This window comes from Leiobunum rupestre, chromosome 9 (genome assembly GCF_980474605.1).
Source record: "Leiobunum rupestre chromosome 9, qqLeiRupe1.1.hap1, whole genome shotgun sequence".
Classification (NCBI taxonomy): Eukaryota; Metazoa; Arthropoda; class Arachnida; order Opiliones; family Sclerosomatidae; genus Leiobunum; species Leiobunum rupestre.
The window spans coordinates 26,797,151-26,812,356 of NC_143392.1; the positions used below are offsets into that span (position 1 = coordinate 26,797,151).

General features: G+C 38.2%; 1 protein-coding gene across 4 annotated transcripts in view; it reads right to left on the reverse strand.

Moving 5' to 3' along the window:
* Positions 1-1,912: 1,912 nt before the first annotated feature.
* Positions 1,913-15,206, reverse strand: part of unc-5 (netrin receptor unc-5) — a 195,076-nt gene continuing 181,782 nt past the window's right edge. For all 4 annotated transcript variants that reach the window (XM_090159043.1, XM_090159045.1, XM_090159044.1 and 1 more), the window contains 9 exons: positions 14,763-14,909; positions 10,405-10,671; positions 9,058-9,198; positions 7,698-7,799; positions 5,616-5,782; positions 4,584-5,138; positions 4,408-4,517; positions 3,572-3,673; positions 1,913-2,951 (listed from right to left, as the gene is read on the reverse strand). In XM_090159043.1, coding sequence (XP_090015169.1) covers positions 2,780-2,951; positions 3,572-3,673; positions 4,408-4,517; positions 4,584-5,138; positions 5,616-5,782; positions 7,698-7,799; positions 9,058-9,198; positions 10,405-10,671; positions 14,763-14,909 — 1,763 coding nt within the window. In that variant the 3' untranslated portion in view covers positions 1,913-2,779. The remainder of the gene's footprint in view (positions 2,952-3,571; positions 3,674-4,407; positions 4,518-4,583; positions 5,139-5,615; positions 5,783-7,697; positions 7,800-9,057; positions 9,199-10,404; positions 10,672-14,762; positions 14,910-15,206) is intronic.

The following is a 15,206-nucleotide window of genomic DNA, read 5'->3' on the forward strand; positions in this document are numbered from 1 at the left end:
CGATAAAACGTTCAAATTCCATTGTAGTTTAAAATTCCAGGGTTCCGCGTTAGTGTCCAGGGGGGGTTTCTAAGAATTCGCAGGGCGGCCATCTTTGTTTGCGTGACGATTCTTTTAAGATAAGTAAAAAAATGAGTTGGGATTCCGCCAGAATAAGATGGATAATTTATGGTTACATAGCAAAAATAAATTGGGAACCGCTGTAAGGCTTAGACTACTAATAGCGTCGACGCAAAAAAAGTTACTTGAAAAAACCTTTATTGATAAAATTCAAACGATCCATAGCTTAGCGCAAAGTTTTTTCAGTTAATGTCGTTTCAATAGACCGTACGCACTATATAAGATATTTTTAAACCAATTTATTTGGTAATATGCTGATTTTATACAACAAGTATAAATTTTCGGAGAAATGGCGTGATATTCAGATTTCACTTTAAGAATATTTAAATTACTCTTCAAAATCGAAGTATATTTCGGAAAAAGTGCAGGTAAAACACTTTTCCTTAGGGTATTTTTTACGCAATTTTATGCAAACTACCTGCCATTTGTAAGCCCGTGAAATTTATACTTGACGATCTACCTGCGGAGAGTTAGAGGTTTATGAAATAAAATAGAGAAAAAAAATTCACAAAATGTCGGATGGAAGACCGCTCTTGATGAAATCGATTTTTCTATATTTCTTTCATCGGAATTGAGTTTGGGAGAGAGCGGATTTTTCTTTTTGGGCTCTGCACTCTGATATGCAGCGCAAGCAGTTCGTTAAGAGCATTTTCTGTACATTTTTTTCTTTATTTTACTTTTATCTTAACGCGAATGAGCGGGAAATTCTAAGAAAAAAACTTTTATGGCAAAAAGGAATCAACTCTTTTCTTAAAAGTCCATCTTACAAGTTTTATTTTTACATCAGAATTGATTTTTGCCTAAATGTAGAAAACTCTTGATTTGAATCTACAAGGAAGTATTTTGCGAATTTGAATAGCGGGTCAGTTTGTGGTGATTTAAAAAAAAATACTTCTATTTGACGATGACATGCCATGTTGATTGTTTGATGACAGAAATATTGAGCAAATGTCAAAATTTTGTTTAAACGCTGTTGTGGTCAAATAAAAATAGTGTTGAATCTTTTACAATATCGGTTTGCTCAATACAATATGTTGGTTAGATGGTGACCAAAGTAAATTACCATATACCAGAAGCGTATAACCCTTAAATTCAGAAGTTTACAATCATCTGCAGTGACCAAACTATAACCATATTCCATAAGTATATGAACCTTGACTTCAGAAGGCTATAATCGTTTCTACGGACCAAAGTATAATAAAAGTAATTGTAATCAGCTAAGGCCTAAGTCAACTAGTGAATTTTGAACCATAGCATATACCAGAAACACGCGAACCTTGATTTCTGAAGTCTATATTGGTTTGCAGAGACCATAGTGTACGAACCTGGACTTCAGAAATCTACAAACGTCCGCAGACTTGACGTATGGGCTAACTGCGTAGAGACCAAGAACTCCAAGCTGTGTCTACGTGAATAGCTACTAAGGACCGCGGCACGTCGCTGTAGCTAGGGCATTAAATTTGGCTAAGGCAGCGTTAGACGACTAAAAATATATCAAATGAGAGGTTCCTATCGTAAAAATAAATAGGTCAAATATTACTACTTAGATTATCTCATTACTCCATCCCGACAAAATCCATTAGCGCAACTATCATATAATAAAATGAACGACCACGTAGACACTCTCAGAATCGACCCTCTTTTACGATTCTTTATCGCTCTTGGCGCGCTTAGTAAGCCTCAGCCATAATCCCGTTTTATGGACGGAACCATAAAATAGCAAATTAAAAGACGCGTCGTCAGGGTAAAGAAATAAACGTGACATTTTTGTACAATATGAATATTGGTTATTTTTATTAACAAATATTATTTCGCCCGCCTCGCTCGACAGGGGGCGCGCGAAACACGTTATTGGCTCTCTTATATTACTCTAAAATATCACTGTACATCAATATACAAAAGGAACAGAATCTTAGTTTTAATTTCCGGTTGTTGATCCTCTTTCTCTCTAAAAGGCGACAGACTACAACACTCAATGAAGTGCGCGAGTTAACGAATGTGTAAGGCTTGTTTTATGTTTTCTCTTTTTTTTACGTTAATGTTTTTATATATCTACAATTTTAGTTCAGAGTTACCGAGGCGACATACTCCATTTAGTGGTAATTTTTTGTAAGTTCAAATTAATTAGAACCAAAAAAAAGATACAAAAAGTTATAAATACTCGTCAGACTTTCAATTAAAACCTGAGTTTTTAATAAAATAAACTAAATATAACACTTTTTAAATACAGAATTAAAAAAAAGATAGGTGCGTAGGTAAAATAATTTACAAAAGGTTGGTGAATTTAAAATAAAAACTAGATGAAAATGTTCAGTTTATATACGTATATTTCTTGGCGATCATATAATATAGTCTTCTACTAATATAGAACTTTTTCTTGCGTTAAATAACCGGTACGTCGTTTCGTGAAATTTTGTTTCGGGGATAAGAAGGGAAAGCTGATTTCCGTGCATAGCTAAATAGTGTTTATCCGAATTTGTACGTAACACGTGTTTTTTTGTTTGATGTCTGGTTTTTTGTACGAAACAAGGAGGTTTGTTTTTTCTTTGGCACAGCACATTGCGCGACTCCGAAATTGATCACGCACTACTTGATAAATAGAGATCTTGTCGAATTGCGTTTTTGCCGAAAAGAGATGTCCCGGATCGAAGTCGGCTCCTCAAAGCCAAGGACCAGCTTCCTTCTCTACGATGCCGGCCGCGTCATTTCGACCCATGACGCGCAGAAGATTGAGAAGGTCCGTGATGGCCGTGGCTTCGCGATGGCGTGCTTCCCACAAGTCGACGATTTGATCGGTTGGGCTTGGTTTCGTGGCGAAGTAATTGATGTATCTAATTATAAATCATTATTATAATTATCAGCTAGGCATATTTTACTGAGAGCTAGTAAAGGAGTGACGTCATCACAAGCAGAAAATCTCCCCCTAGCGAGGCGCTGTCAAAGGATACGTGTGACGCGTTAGCCAGCGGACGCAAAACGGTGACGAAGTCCGTAATGCAGTATGTCTTGCGAATAGCTCTCAGTAAATCTTTTGCGTGTGAAGAATATCAAGTGTCACACTTATGTAATAATATTATACAGTTATGGCAATGCTAATACCCAAGGTACCGCCTTAGGCCCAAGTCAGCTAGCGACTTTTAATTCAGGTGGCTGGTTTACAATACGTAGGAGGGTGGTGGCAAGCCCTTCGTGCCACACGAGTCAAAAGCTCCCTACACTCACTATTACCGTTAATCTCGACAAGTTCTTTTTGAAAGGGGGAACCGAAGAACTAAAAAAAAACCCTTTAAATAGGGATGAGAGAATTTATAAACTCAACGCGGAAGGAGTTGTTCCGAGTTTTCACCCAGTGCCACATGCTGGGATCGAACCCGGCTTCTCTCGCTGCGAGGCGAAAAGCTAACCACTGCTAAATATTGGTTTCTAGGTGCTGATAGGTATGATTTCTTACCTGTCCACGCCCAAACGTTGCGCCAGACCTCTCCAGTCGTTTCCTTTGCTGTTCGGTGGGTCGAGACAGGCACAGAGCTGCTGACGTACTTCCGGTGAAAATCTGCGTATAATTATAGACACTCGAGTGACTTCTTTTACTCTAATTATAATCCCCGAGGATGGTCTCTTAAGACGTCCGAAATTGGGGTGGGTCTAACGGGCCGAAGACCAACCGACCGAACGGGTCCTACGGATCAAAATCTCTCGGCACGAAAAAAAAATACCAACCGATCGAAAGTTAAAATAAGTTTTTTATACCTGAGGATAAGGTCTCAACGGACCGAAGGGAAGAATGCCGTAAAAACAATATTAAAAATTACCTTTTTTTGAGATAAAAGATAATGGTATCCACGGATCGAATAAGACCGCATGATTTAATTAAATTTTAGGGGCATTCATTCGAGCCCGGCCGAAGTGAAAATAAATAATTAGGTTAGGTTAGGTTATGTTGGGTTAGATTAGGTTAGGTTAGGATGCGTTAAGTTGGGTTGGGTTAAGTTGGGTTGGGTTGGGTTGGGTTGGGTTAAGTTGGGTAGGTTGGGTAGGGTTAAGTTGGGTCGGGTCAAGTCATCACCGTTATTATATTTTCGTTCAATAAGTTGTTTGTACTTTTTTTCATCCTACAGTCTTTTTAAAACGTTTTATTTTTTCGATCCATTGAAACCTTATACCTTTTACAATTAGAAATTATGTTTTCAAGTTTAGATCGATTGGTACTTCTCTTCGATTCGACGGACCTTCCTTCGATCGGTTGGTCTTCGACCCATCGAACCCAGACCTCCGGAAGTAACTTACCTAAATCCTTCAGCGGGGGGATCCAAGACCACCGTCATTGGGCCGCCATTCAGATGAGAGGTGACCGTCGAGTTGTGAGGCATATTTATGGCAGGACTAGGAGGTGTTTTCTAGGGAGGAAATAACGTGAAGGTAATTTTCGGAATGTATATTTGACTGAAGCCTGGGATACTCACTTCTCTGAGATCGGTGTTGATTTTAAGAAGTTGCCTGTGAGCTTGCACTCCCCGTTGGTACACGAGAATGTGACAGCGAATGGTTTGTAGAGATCGATCGACGTGTTCCAGCGTGAAGGAACAGTGTAGATTGTTCTGTCTACCACTCCAGACGTGCTGGAATGGAATCTCTTGGTAATTGGCGCCCGGTTTGCACCTCCATCCGGGTCCGACGTCCTCCAGACACAAGCAGAGGTGAGAGCCGCCGTCTTGGAAAGGCATCGTCTTGGGATGTTCCAACAGCCTTCCGCCTAACTTCCTTTCGACTTGCGTCACTCCCTCCATCGCCGCTTGGGTCGCCTCGACGCAGTACAGACGAATATTGTAGTCGATCGACGAGTGGAGGGCCGGCACGAAGGCCGCCAAGGTCAGCGACTTGACCGCTTTGCTGTCTGGTTGAGATTCTCCGACGAGCGTGTAACGACATAACTGATCGGTGATGACGTGACACAGGTGACTGTCCATTTGACAATACATGGAGGTTAAGATGGTCTCTTGTCCTAACGTGACGCTGCTCTGTAAAACCAATCATTCCAAATTTTATCGACTCGTAATTGAAACTACCATCGTTATTAAATTTAACTTTCGTTTCTAGGAAAAGTTGTAAAGAAAATTATCCGCGTTACTTCGGTAAAGAATTCCTCCGGGGACCGATAACTCTTAACTTATTCAAAGTGGTCGTAAAAGGAAGCGGCCAACGGATAAAACCGTTAAAGCCGTTTGTTTGGCCAATTTCCGTCAATTTTTGAGCATCCCGAGAGTGGCCGGTGCATTATTAAACCACTGGCCCGCCTAATAATGCAAATTTACAGTCTTATCCGATGGAAGTTAACCCGGGCGGTCACGTAAGCCGGCCCTTATTATTTATTTACGGCGACTTGACCGTATCCGGGTTTATGGAGACTGACTTTTAGCCTCGCCGCTAGAATTGCCAGCGTCGTGTTTTCAATTCTACGGCTGATGAATATTTGACAAGATCTCTACTCTCCTTACCTTCCATTCGGAGTTTTCCTGGTCCTGAGGATTGCTGCTGGTGTAGACGCTGACCAAGAAGGTTTCTGGTTTGGCGGCGCAGTGAGGGAACGTCAGGATCAGAGATTTCTTGAGTAGAACTCCCGGAGGCCCGCACAGCACGATCGGACTCAATAGAGTACTTTTATCTGCCATTGGGGAGAAACAGAGCCAGACTTTTAGAAGACTGCCAATTCGTAATAAAATACTCCGCTGATGGGAAAACTCGCGGCTCTCTGTGTAATGTTTTTAATGGAATGGCGGTACGATTTCGTGCGTACGAATTCTTCTTAATGTTATAAGATTTCAGCCAATTTTACTACGTAGAAATTCTTTTAAACATTTGGCTTTTGGTCAGATACTTTTAACGGCTATTTCCCAATGAGATTTAAATCTCAATTTTTTACCATAAGTAATATAATTAAATTAGAAATATGCGTGGTTATATTTCCTTGCTGGTGTGTTTTTGACCTCTGACAAAATAAGAATGAATATTTTAAGGCATAATTAATTAAAAAACATGCATTAATATATTTCTTTGCTGGGGTATTTTGACCTCTGACAAAATTAGTATGAATATTTTAAGGCATAATTAATTTAAAAACATGCATTAATATATTTATTTGCTGGGGTATTTTTGAACTCTGACAAAATTAGTATGAATATTTTAAGGTATAATTAAATTAAAAATATGCGTGATTATATTTCCTTGCTGTTGTGTTTTTGACCTCTGACAAAATAAGTAGGAATATTTTAAGGCATAATTAATTAAAAAATATGCATTAATATATTTCTTTGCTGGTGTATTTTTGACCTCTGACAAAATTAGTATGGATATTTAGGGTATAATTAAATTAAAATAATGCGTGATTATATTTCCTTGCTGGTGTATTTTTTAACTAAGTATGATATTTACTAAATTTACAAAATTATTGCACGACGGATACTTCATGGTTCAATATTTTATTAAAATTAAAGGTTTACGCTAGCTTTCGGGTCGAAACCCCTCTTCAGGCGTTCTGTTTACAAGTAAACAGAACGCCTGAAGAGGGGTTTCGACCCGAAAGCTAGCGTAAACCTTTAATTTTAATAAAATATTGAACCATGAAGTATCCGTCGTGCAATAATTTTGTAAATTTAGTATATAACTTCCACCATGGTTATAAAATTAAATATTTATGATAAGTATGATATTCTTTATTTTAATTATTTAATTAATTAATTATAAAATTTATATTGCGTAGCAATATACAAATACACTAACCAACATACTTATTAATAATCATGTTATTTATGATATTACTGTTATGAGCTGGTTTCAATATCACATCGCCATCTATTGACTTAAAAAAACGTCATAATGATAATGTCATAGCAATGTCATCTTTTATAAAATTAATAATTTTTATTCAGATTAATTATTGATATTTCGTTTAAAATAACTCAGAATGTCAAATCTTTTTTATGAAAAAATTTCCAGCATAATAAAATAAGAGTTTTATAACATCTTGGAAACATTATAAGAAAATTGATATTTTTTTATCGTTTACTATATAAAATTTTCAATTTTCTGAAAGTAGTAAACTTTTAACAATAACGACCTCGTCTCACGAAAGGTAATATTAAGCCCCGTATATTTTGATATCATGGAATTCCATTCAACGGAATTTAAAAAGGATCAGATTTGGGCTGCCTTAGATAACGGAGCATCTTCGTAGAAGCGAAGAAAAAGAGAGCCGCGATAGGGTATTCATTTCACGAAGCGGGCTTTTAAAATAATTTAACGGCCGAACGAATTTAATCCGGGCAATGAATTCCCAATGAAGCGAAAGTGGCACTCTCTGGTGGTGAGGGTGAAAGCTACTCTCTTCAATTTGAGGCTAAGAATGGCGGAATCTCTTATATTCTATATGGCGGGGGGAGGAGACGCGGGTTGACGTTGAGTTTTTTATTGGTGGCCCTTCACCTTCAGTCCCCCCTGGCGGCGACCCTATTAAATAAAAGGTCGTCTATCTTTTCTCTCCGAGAGATGGGGCTGGCGTCAGGGGTGCGCGGCGGTCTTACCTGGTAAGGGAGGTCGGTCCTTATCGTCTCTCAGCACTGCGACGTAAATCTCTTCGCTGGTTCCTCTCTTAACGGCCCCCGAAGGAATTGTCAAAGTGATGCCTGCCACACAAAAAAAGCCAAGTGAGAAGGATACCCCAGAATTAGAGATGGATAAATGAATGCCCCCATTAGTATTCCGAAAGAGTCGTCTTCCGCGAAAGGGAACTACTTTTTACCGGGGATGTATCACTCCGCCGTTGCTTACTCGCGGTTAACAGCTTTTACGCATGAGTTACTTTCTTATCATTGACCGATAACTGTTTTTTTTCATTATCAGTTATATATTTTGTTTTAATGAAAACATTCGGTTCTAAATCTTACAATATCTTAAGAAATGTAGAAGTCTGCGCGAAAATCCGTCTCAAATACTCGCAACCAACGAAAATAGACCGGAGATTATAGATAAAATCGGAATCCATACCTCTACTTGGAATGCTTATCGCGGCAGATTTTCGTCTCGATGTGACTGACGGTGTTTTGGACGTCACTATGTTAACTGTAAGTGAGAGGGGAGCGCGCGCAGAAGGGATTTTTTCTCGAGATCGTAGGCGGGGCAAAGCCGTCAGAGTGATCTTACCATAAGCGATACGCCAGGATAAGCATTCCAAGTAGAGGTATGGATTCCTGATAAAATTTAATGTAAGTTCTAAAATTGTGTAATCGGTTTAAACTATTTCAAAACATGGAAAAAAATTAAAATAACAATAAATTTCGGTTCTAAAATCCAGCTTTTCTAAATCTACTAAGATTCAAAGTCCACTAAGCAGAATTTCCTTCCTCTGTTATCTATAACTTAGCCTGTCATAAGAGTAGTTTCTCCGCAAACAAGTTATCTTCTTTCAAGAGCTTCCAAAACAAACTCATCGCGTATTTTATTAAATTGTTTTATCTGTTTTTCCGAGAAAGGTTTATCTCGAAAGCATTACTCGCGATAGTGTCTGCAAAAATATTGAACTTGTTTAAAGGTATCTCTCCCGGTAGTCAGCTTCACCCTGGGCAGAGAAGCGCGACGAGTTGAACACTTCTACAGGCGCTTAGACCTATTTTTGGTCTACTAATGGATAAGAATGAGACGATTAAGGGAACGATTTTCTGCCAAGATAATCGGGCCGGTAAATTGACTCGCGTTACGTGATACAATCTAAATGGAAACTATTTTTACACTTTGTTCCATTAGTATCGGTATGTTGCGGCTACAATAAAAAGGCTTTTAGCCTAATACGAAAGGCGAATGCTATCTCGATCGCATTACGTATTCGCTCTATAAGATCTAATATATAAGATCTTATAATAGAGAGATAAGATCTTTATCGCTTACCGGAGTTGGGAACTGATATTCTCGCTCCTTCCTTGGTTACGGTACTCCAGGCTACGCATTCTATGTCCAAGTTCGCCGGAAGCGCGGCCGAGTTCCGGCACGAGATTCCGTCGGATCCGCACAGTGACCCCGTTTGACATTCTGAAACAAACGGAAAATCACACAGTTTACTTCTTTGTCTAGGAACATAATGCGATATGCCTCTACAAGGTTTTCTAAGGAAAAACTTTGGAATACACTAAATTTGTTTCCCTGGTGAAAAAAGTTTGAATACACTGAATTTCTTTTTGCTGAGAAAAAAGTTTGAATACACTAAATTTATTTCTATGAAGAAAAAGGTTTGAGTATTTATTTCTATGTAGAAAAAGTTTGAATACTCTAAATTTATTTCTATGAAGAAAAACTTTGGGTACTCTAAATTTATTTCTATGAAGAAAAACTTTGGGTACTCTAAATTTATTTCTAAGAAGAATACACGTTTTTCATTGTATAAACAACTTTGAATAATTTGACGTTGTTTCTATGGAGAAACATCTTTGATTACTCTTAATTTGTTTCTATGAAACAGCGACTTTGATTACTATTAAGTTGTTTCTATGAAGCAGCGACTTTGATTACTTTAACGTTATTTATCTGGGGAAACTCTAAAAAATTACTATATAATAACTTTGTTATGGGTCATTATTCTAAAGGTAATATACCTTTAGAGCAATCATATTCTTTAGAATAACTTAGGATTAAATTTATAGATATTCTATAAAAATTTCATTTTCACTTATTTCAGATAAAACATTACATTTTTGGGAAAATGATGTTTTCGTCGAGTTGCGTATTTTAGAAGAATTTTTTTTATTGAAAAAATCGGTTATCGACTACGCTAAAATTTATACCTAATAACTAGCGACGAAAAAGTTACTTAAATATATATTTACATCGCAAACTAATTAGGAAAATTTTAAATTAAAATTCCTTGGTTATTACTAGTAAATTTCTAAATTCCATGTTATTTGAGAATGTATTCATGGAATGTCGACGAACTGACTGACTCAATAACTTCTAAACGTATCCCTGACGCCTTGGATAGAACAAAAGGAAGTGAGGCGGACGGGAGTCGCCGCGATCGTATAAAGGATCGACCGCACACAACGTCCACTTATTCAATCAATCTTGGCCGACAAAAAACCTGGAAACTATTCTTTCGCGTCTTCGGCGCTAAACGTCAGGGTTCCAGTTCGGCCCGGAGCCAGATTAGTTTCCTTCTTTCTAAAGTCGGAAGAGCGAGAGAGGATGGAGAGATGGATGGATGGAAGAGGATGGATGGAAGAGGATGGAGGAGATCGGGCTTACCGGAGGTGGCCGACGAAGGGGCCGAATCCGGGGATTCTGATCGAGGAGGCTTGTCCGTCGAGCTGGGGGTCTGTGACCTTTGACCGTCGCTTTGCAAGAGAGGAACGCGACTTTGAGCCGGACTTGGCGGGATGTTCGGCGGATACAGTGACGGGCCCAGGTCGTACAGCGCCGACTTCTCCGACAAATAGAGGTCGCCACCGTCTCCGCGTTGATTCGCCACGCTCAAGACGTTCTGTGTTAAATCAGGTTGCACCGATACCACCTCTGCAAAAATTATAATAGGAAAATTTAATTTTAATTAATTTAAATTATGAGTTACATTTGGTTTTAGGTAAAAGGCCTAGGATTTCTTCTGCCAGTTTTCCTTGGAAGGTTTCTTCCCGCCACGCAAATATCCTGGTGGTAGGCCAACCGCAGAACACGTTGGCCTACCACCAGGATATTTGCGCGGCGGGAAGAAGACTTCCAAGGAAAATTGGCAGAAGAAATCCTAGGCCTTTAAGCTATTAATTTTTGTTTCGAACGTATAAGAGATTTAAATTTAATGAAATAAAATCATTTCTGCTTTGTAAAATAACCATTTGAAGCAATTTAACCCGGCCACCTGAATTAATGGCTTTTAAAGTCGCTTGAAGACTTAGGCCTAAGGTGGTGCCTTGGGTATTAGCCTAGCTGATTAGTAAATAAATTTTTCTCTACAGTCTTTCATAATGGTAGGCGGAAGATAATTTCCGATTCCACCCCTGAAAAAATTATAATAGGCAAATTTAATTTTAATTAACATAAATTATGAGTTACATTTTGTTTTAGGTTTACCTATTAATTTTAGTTTCGAACAAATAATAGATTTAAATTTAATTAAATAAAATCATTTCTGCGTTGTAAAATAACCATTTGAGGTAAATTCATTTTTCTCTAGAGTCGTTTAAATAGGTAGATCCATTCAATTCTCTTTCATAATGGTAGGCGGAAGATAATTTCCTCCGAAGCAGGGATCGGGAACGCCATATGAAAATGATTGCTTCCGCGGAGAAAGCAATTTCATGCCACAACTTAAAACCTCTCTATAAAAATTGATTTTTCCTTTTTAAATCTTTAAAAAAATCATGAAAGCATTGGTGGAAAATATTCGTTTACACCGCAGCTCCGAGCTTCATATTTTCGCACTTTGTTGATAGTTTCGTTAGCAAACTAGTTTGAAGCGCATCGTGCATAAAAACATTTTCTTAAGAAAAATAATGAACTAAAAATATGATAATTAATTTTATGAATAAGGACTACTAAAAATTAGTTATCATTAAAGGGGAACGGTCAAGCTTTAACCAGTTAGATAGCCCTATAGCCCATTAAAAACTAAAATTTATGGCGAAAACCGCATCAAAAAATATTGAGTGGTTAATTTTTAATAAAATAAAGAAATTTCGGGAAATCGAAAAGCGCGCGTCCGCCGCGACACCTGGTGAGAAGTCGGTGAGACAGAAAAACAACGTAAAAGCGCGCGCTGCTGAAGACGCAAAAAATTTGTTTCGCACGCGCGGCGCGTTCCAGTTATACGAGACCTAAGCCTAAATTGCGCGATTTTAAAAGTTAGGATAGTTCCCAAATCGCTCATACGGGGTTAGGGGCGCTGGCGGCAGCTCCTAAGATGGCGGCGAAAATTCAAACCCAAACACCTGGCGTTATTTTTCGTTTCAACGTTTTGGGCCAAAAACTAAAGGTACGTGTTAGTATATTGAACGTCTTGTTAATCTTTTGATACGGAAATAAGGCCATATTTGGAAAAGCTTGGCCGTTCCCCTTTAATATGAATATATACATTCTGTATCTTTCTAATTTAATTCAATTCGTCTGCAAAATAACAACATCATATATTTAACACGAGAAATGTTTCTAGTGCTATTTTCCAAAAAATACTTTAATTGAAATTATTTTCTTTAGAATAACTTAGATTTTATCTAAAGAAACCCTTTAGAATCGCTTTCTCTAAAGCTTTTTCTTTAGAAATATCCATACAATACTCTAAAGGAAACGGAGCTCCATAAAAATTCTATAAAAATCTAAAGGATTAACTTTTCAAAGCAAGTTAATTAACTTAGTTACAGTTACAAGTACATATAAAAAGTTAATGAAAGAACTTATTTAATTATTAATTTTTTAAACAAATCCCGAGCGAAAGTAACGAACGAATTAAAATGAACATTTATTCTTTTAAATTAAGATACCTTGTCCGGATTCGACGAGTTCTTTTATTTAAATTAAAATTTAATTTTTTTCCCCAAACTTCCAAAAAATGCCATTTCACGCTCTTATCGCGGTTGAAAGAGAATTTTCTTTTGATTCGTTTAAAATTCAGATGAAGCGACCGTTCGTCAAAGCTCGTCTCGCTACTATATACGGAGCGCTCTTTTCCAAAGATTGGAATAATAAGCTTTTTCTTCTCGAGACGGAAGAAAATTCGTGAGCCGAATGTCCGAATAGCGGCTCGACTTAAACTAACTCCGGTAATAACGTGATACTTTTCGACAAAGGCGCGGATATGGCGCAGTTTTCGTCGCTTAAAGGGTAACCGTAGTGTCGGGTTTCGGAGAGGGTTGGAATCCCCGAAATTGGCAAGAGAGAAAGCTTTGAGAGGCGCGCAATTTAGGGCTTGAAACATTAACGCGATGAGAGGTTGGGCTATTTTAATGCGGGATTTTCGTCTCCACGTTGCTTTCGTTAGAACGATACGCTGATTATTCAAGTACGAGACTATATAGGTAAAAAGGGTTCACTCGTCTTTAGCCCTACGGAACGTTTAAAATTGCGAATAATTTGGTTAGATTCATCCGTTTGAGTGGTAATACAAATTAAACAACCGTACAGGGTGATTCGTTCTAGCTCTATTTATTTCGAAAATATTAGTCGGTAAAACTTTATGAAAATCGATAAATTTTACTTTACTTTACCCAATTTTCAATTCAAAAATTGTAATTTTTAATACTAGTTTTAAAGGCCTAGTTTCAGATAATTTCACCCCCCAGTGTCGAAAAAAGGTTCAAACATCTTTTTGCTTTTCCCTTCGCTATCCCCGTATTGATAGCGACGGTCACCTCTTAAGGGTATTGTAACTGCTGACAATTTTGACAGCGCTAACAATGCCGGACTTAATCCTTCCACATGGAGAGGTCGGGAGAGCGAGCTGACCGTCGCTATCAATGGTGGGGTTTCGAGGGGGAAGTAAAAAGGATGTTTGAACCCTTTTTTGGCAAAGAGGGGTGAACCTAGGCCTTTAACTATAAATGTAGATGAATAACTTTACCGAAACTGTTCCCTGGGGCCAGTTAACAATTACGCGTCCAATTATTCAACTGGTTTTCTGAATCAGTGAGGCGTTCCTTTATCAAACTGGTCCTTGGGATCAGTGAGTATTGAAAAATCCAATTATCAAACTGGTCGTTGGGATCAGTGAGCAATGAAGATTCCAATAAACAAACTGGTCTTTTGGATCAGTGATCAATAAAGTATCCATTATCAAACTGGTCTTTTGGATCAGTGATCAATAAAGTATCCATTATCAAACTGGTCTTTTGGATCAGTGATCAATAAAGTATCCATTATCAAACTGGTCTTTAGGATCAGGGATCTATGACGCATCGGTTATCAAACTGGTCTTTTGGATCAGTGATCGATGACGCATCGATTATCAAACTGGTCTTTTGGATCAGTGATTGATGACGCATCGATTATCAAACTGGTCTTTTGGATCAGTGATCGATGACGCATCAATTATTAAACTGGTCTTTTGGATCAGTGATCAATGAAGCATCCATTATCAAACTGGTCTTTTGGATCAGTGATCAATGATCAATGAAGAATTCATTAATAAAACTGATAAAATTAAATAAACTGTTCCCAAGCCAAGCCATTCCGGATTTCACCAACAGTATTCCAATAAAAAAATTAATCCATCCAACAACCAAACTGATTATTGACCAGTATTTCGTCCTACATGGTCAACACTAGCTTGGACACACTGACCAAGTCTAACAATACCTCTGTACAGGCAGAGCTGCCAAAATAGTCCCCGCTCAGTTTTATTTACACAAAGGGAGAGAGAGCGAGTTGGTGGGGTTGGAAGGGCTGCTGTAACGGGACGGACGTTTTAGTCTGATTAGATGGCCAGGAATTTTATATCATCCCGATTAAATGTCACGAACTGGTGATAAAACCCTCGGAGAGAAAGAGAGATTGCGGAATGCGTCCCACTTTTTTCTCTCTTTGACGACGTCGACGCGAATGGCGTTCTAATAACGGCCCGAAAGACGACAGATAAAATATATAAACGTAATATCGAGGGCATTTTTTGGCGGACTTACCAGCGATGCCGACTCTATAGATGGAAGGGTCGCGGCTCTTCATCTTCCGGACCACGAAAATCATGACAACCATCACGACGACGAAGACGCCGACTGCCACGAAAAGTCCCACGTACAAGGCAATGTCCGTTTGGGCCACTGTCGGAGCTGTCAGGAGAAAAATGTTGGAATTTGAAAATGAGACATTTTTGCTGCGGAATGATAAGCCTTTCTTGTCACGTAAAACGCAATAATCCTTATTTTAAAAATATTCGCGCCTAAATTTATCCCTTAAATGTTTACGTATTCAAAGAATAGTCGAGCGAGAGACGTTCACTATCGACAAAAGTGACATAATTAACAAATGTATATCATTGGGGACATTTTTGGAATAATAATATTTTTTTTTGAAGTTAAAATTGGTAGGGGAGTAGAGCTCGGGGAAACGGATATATTAACCGAATA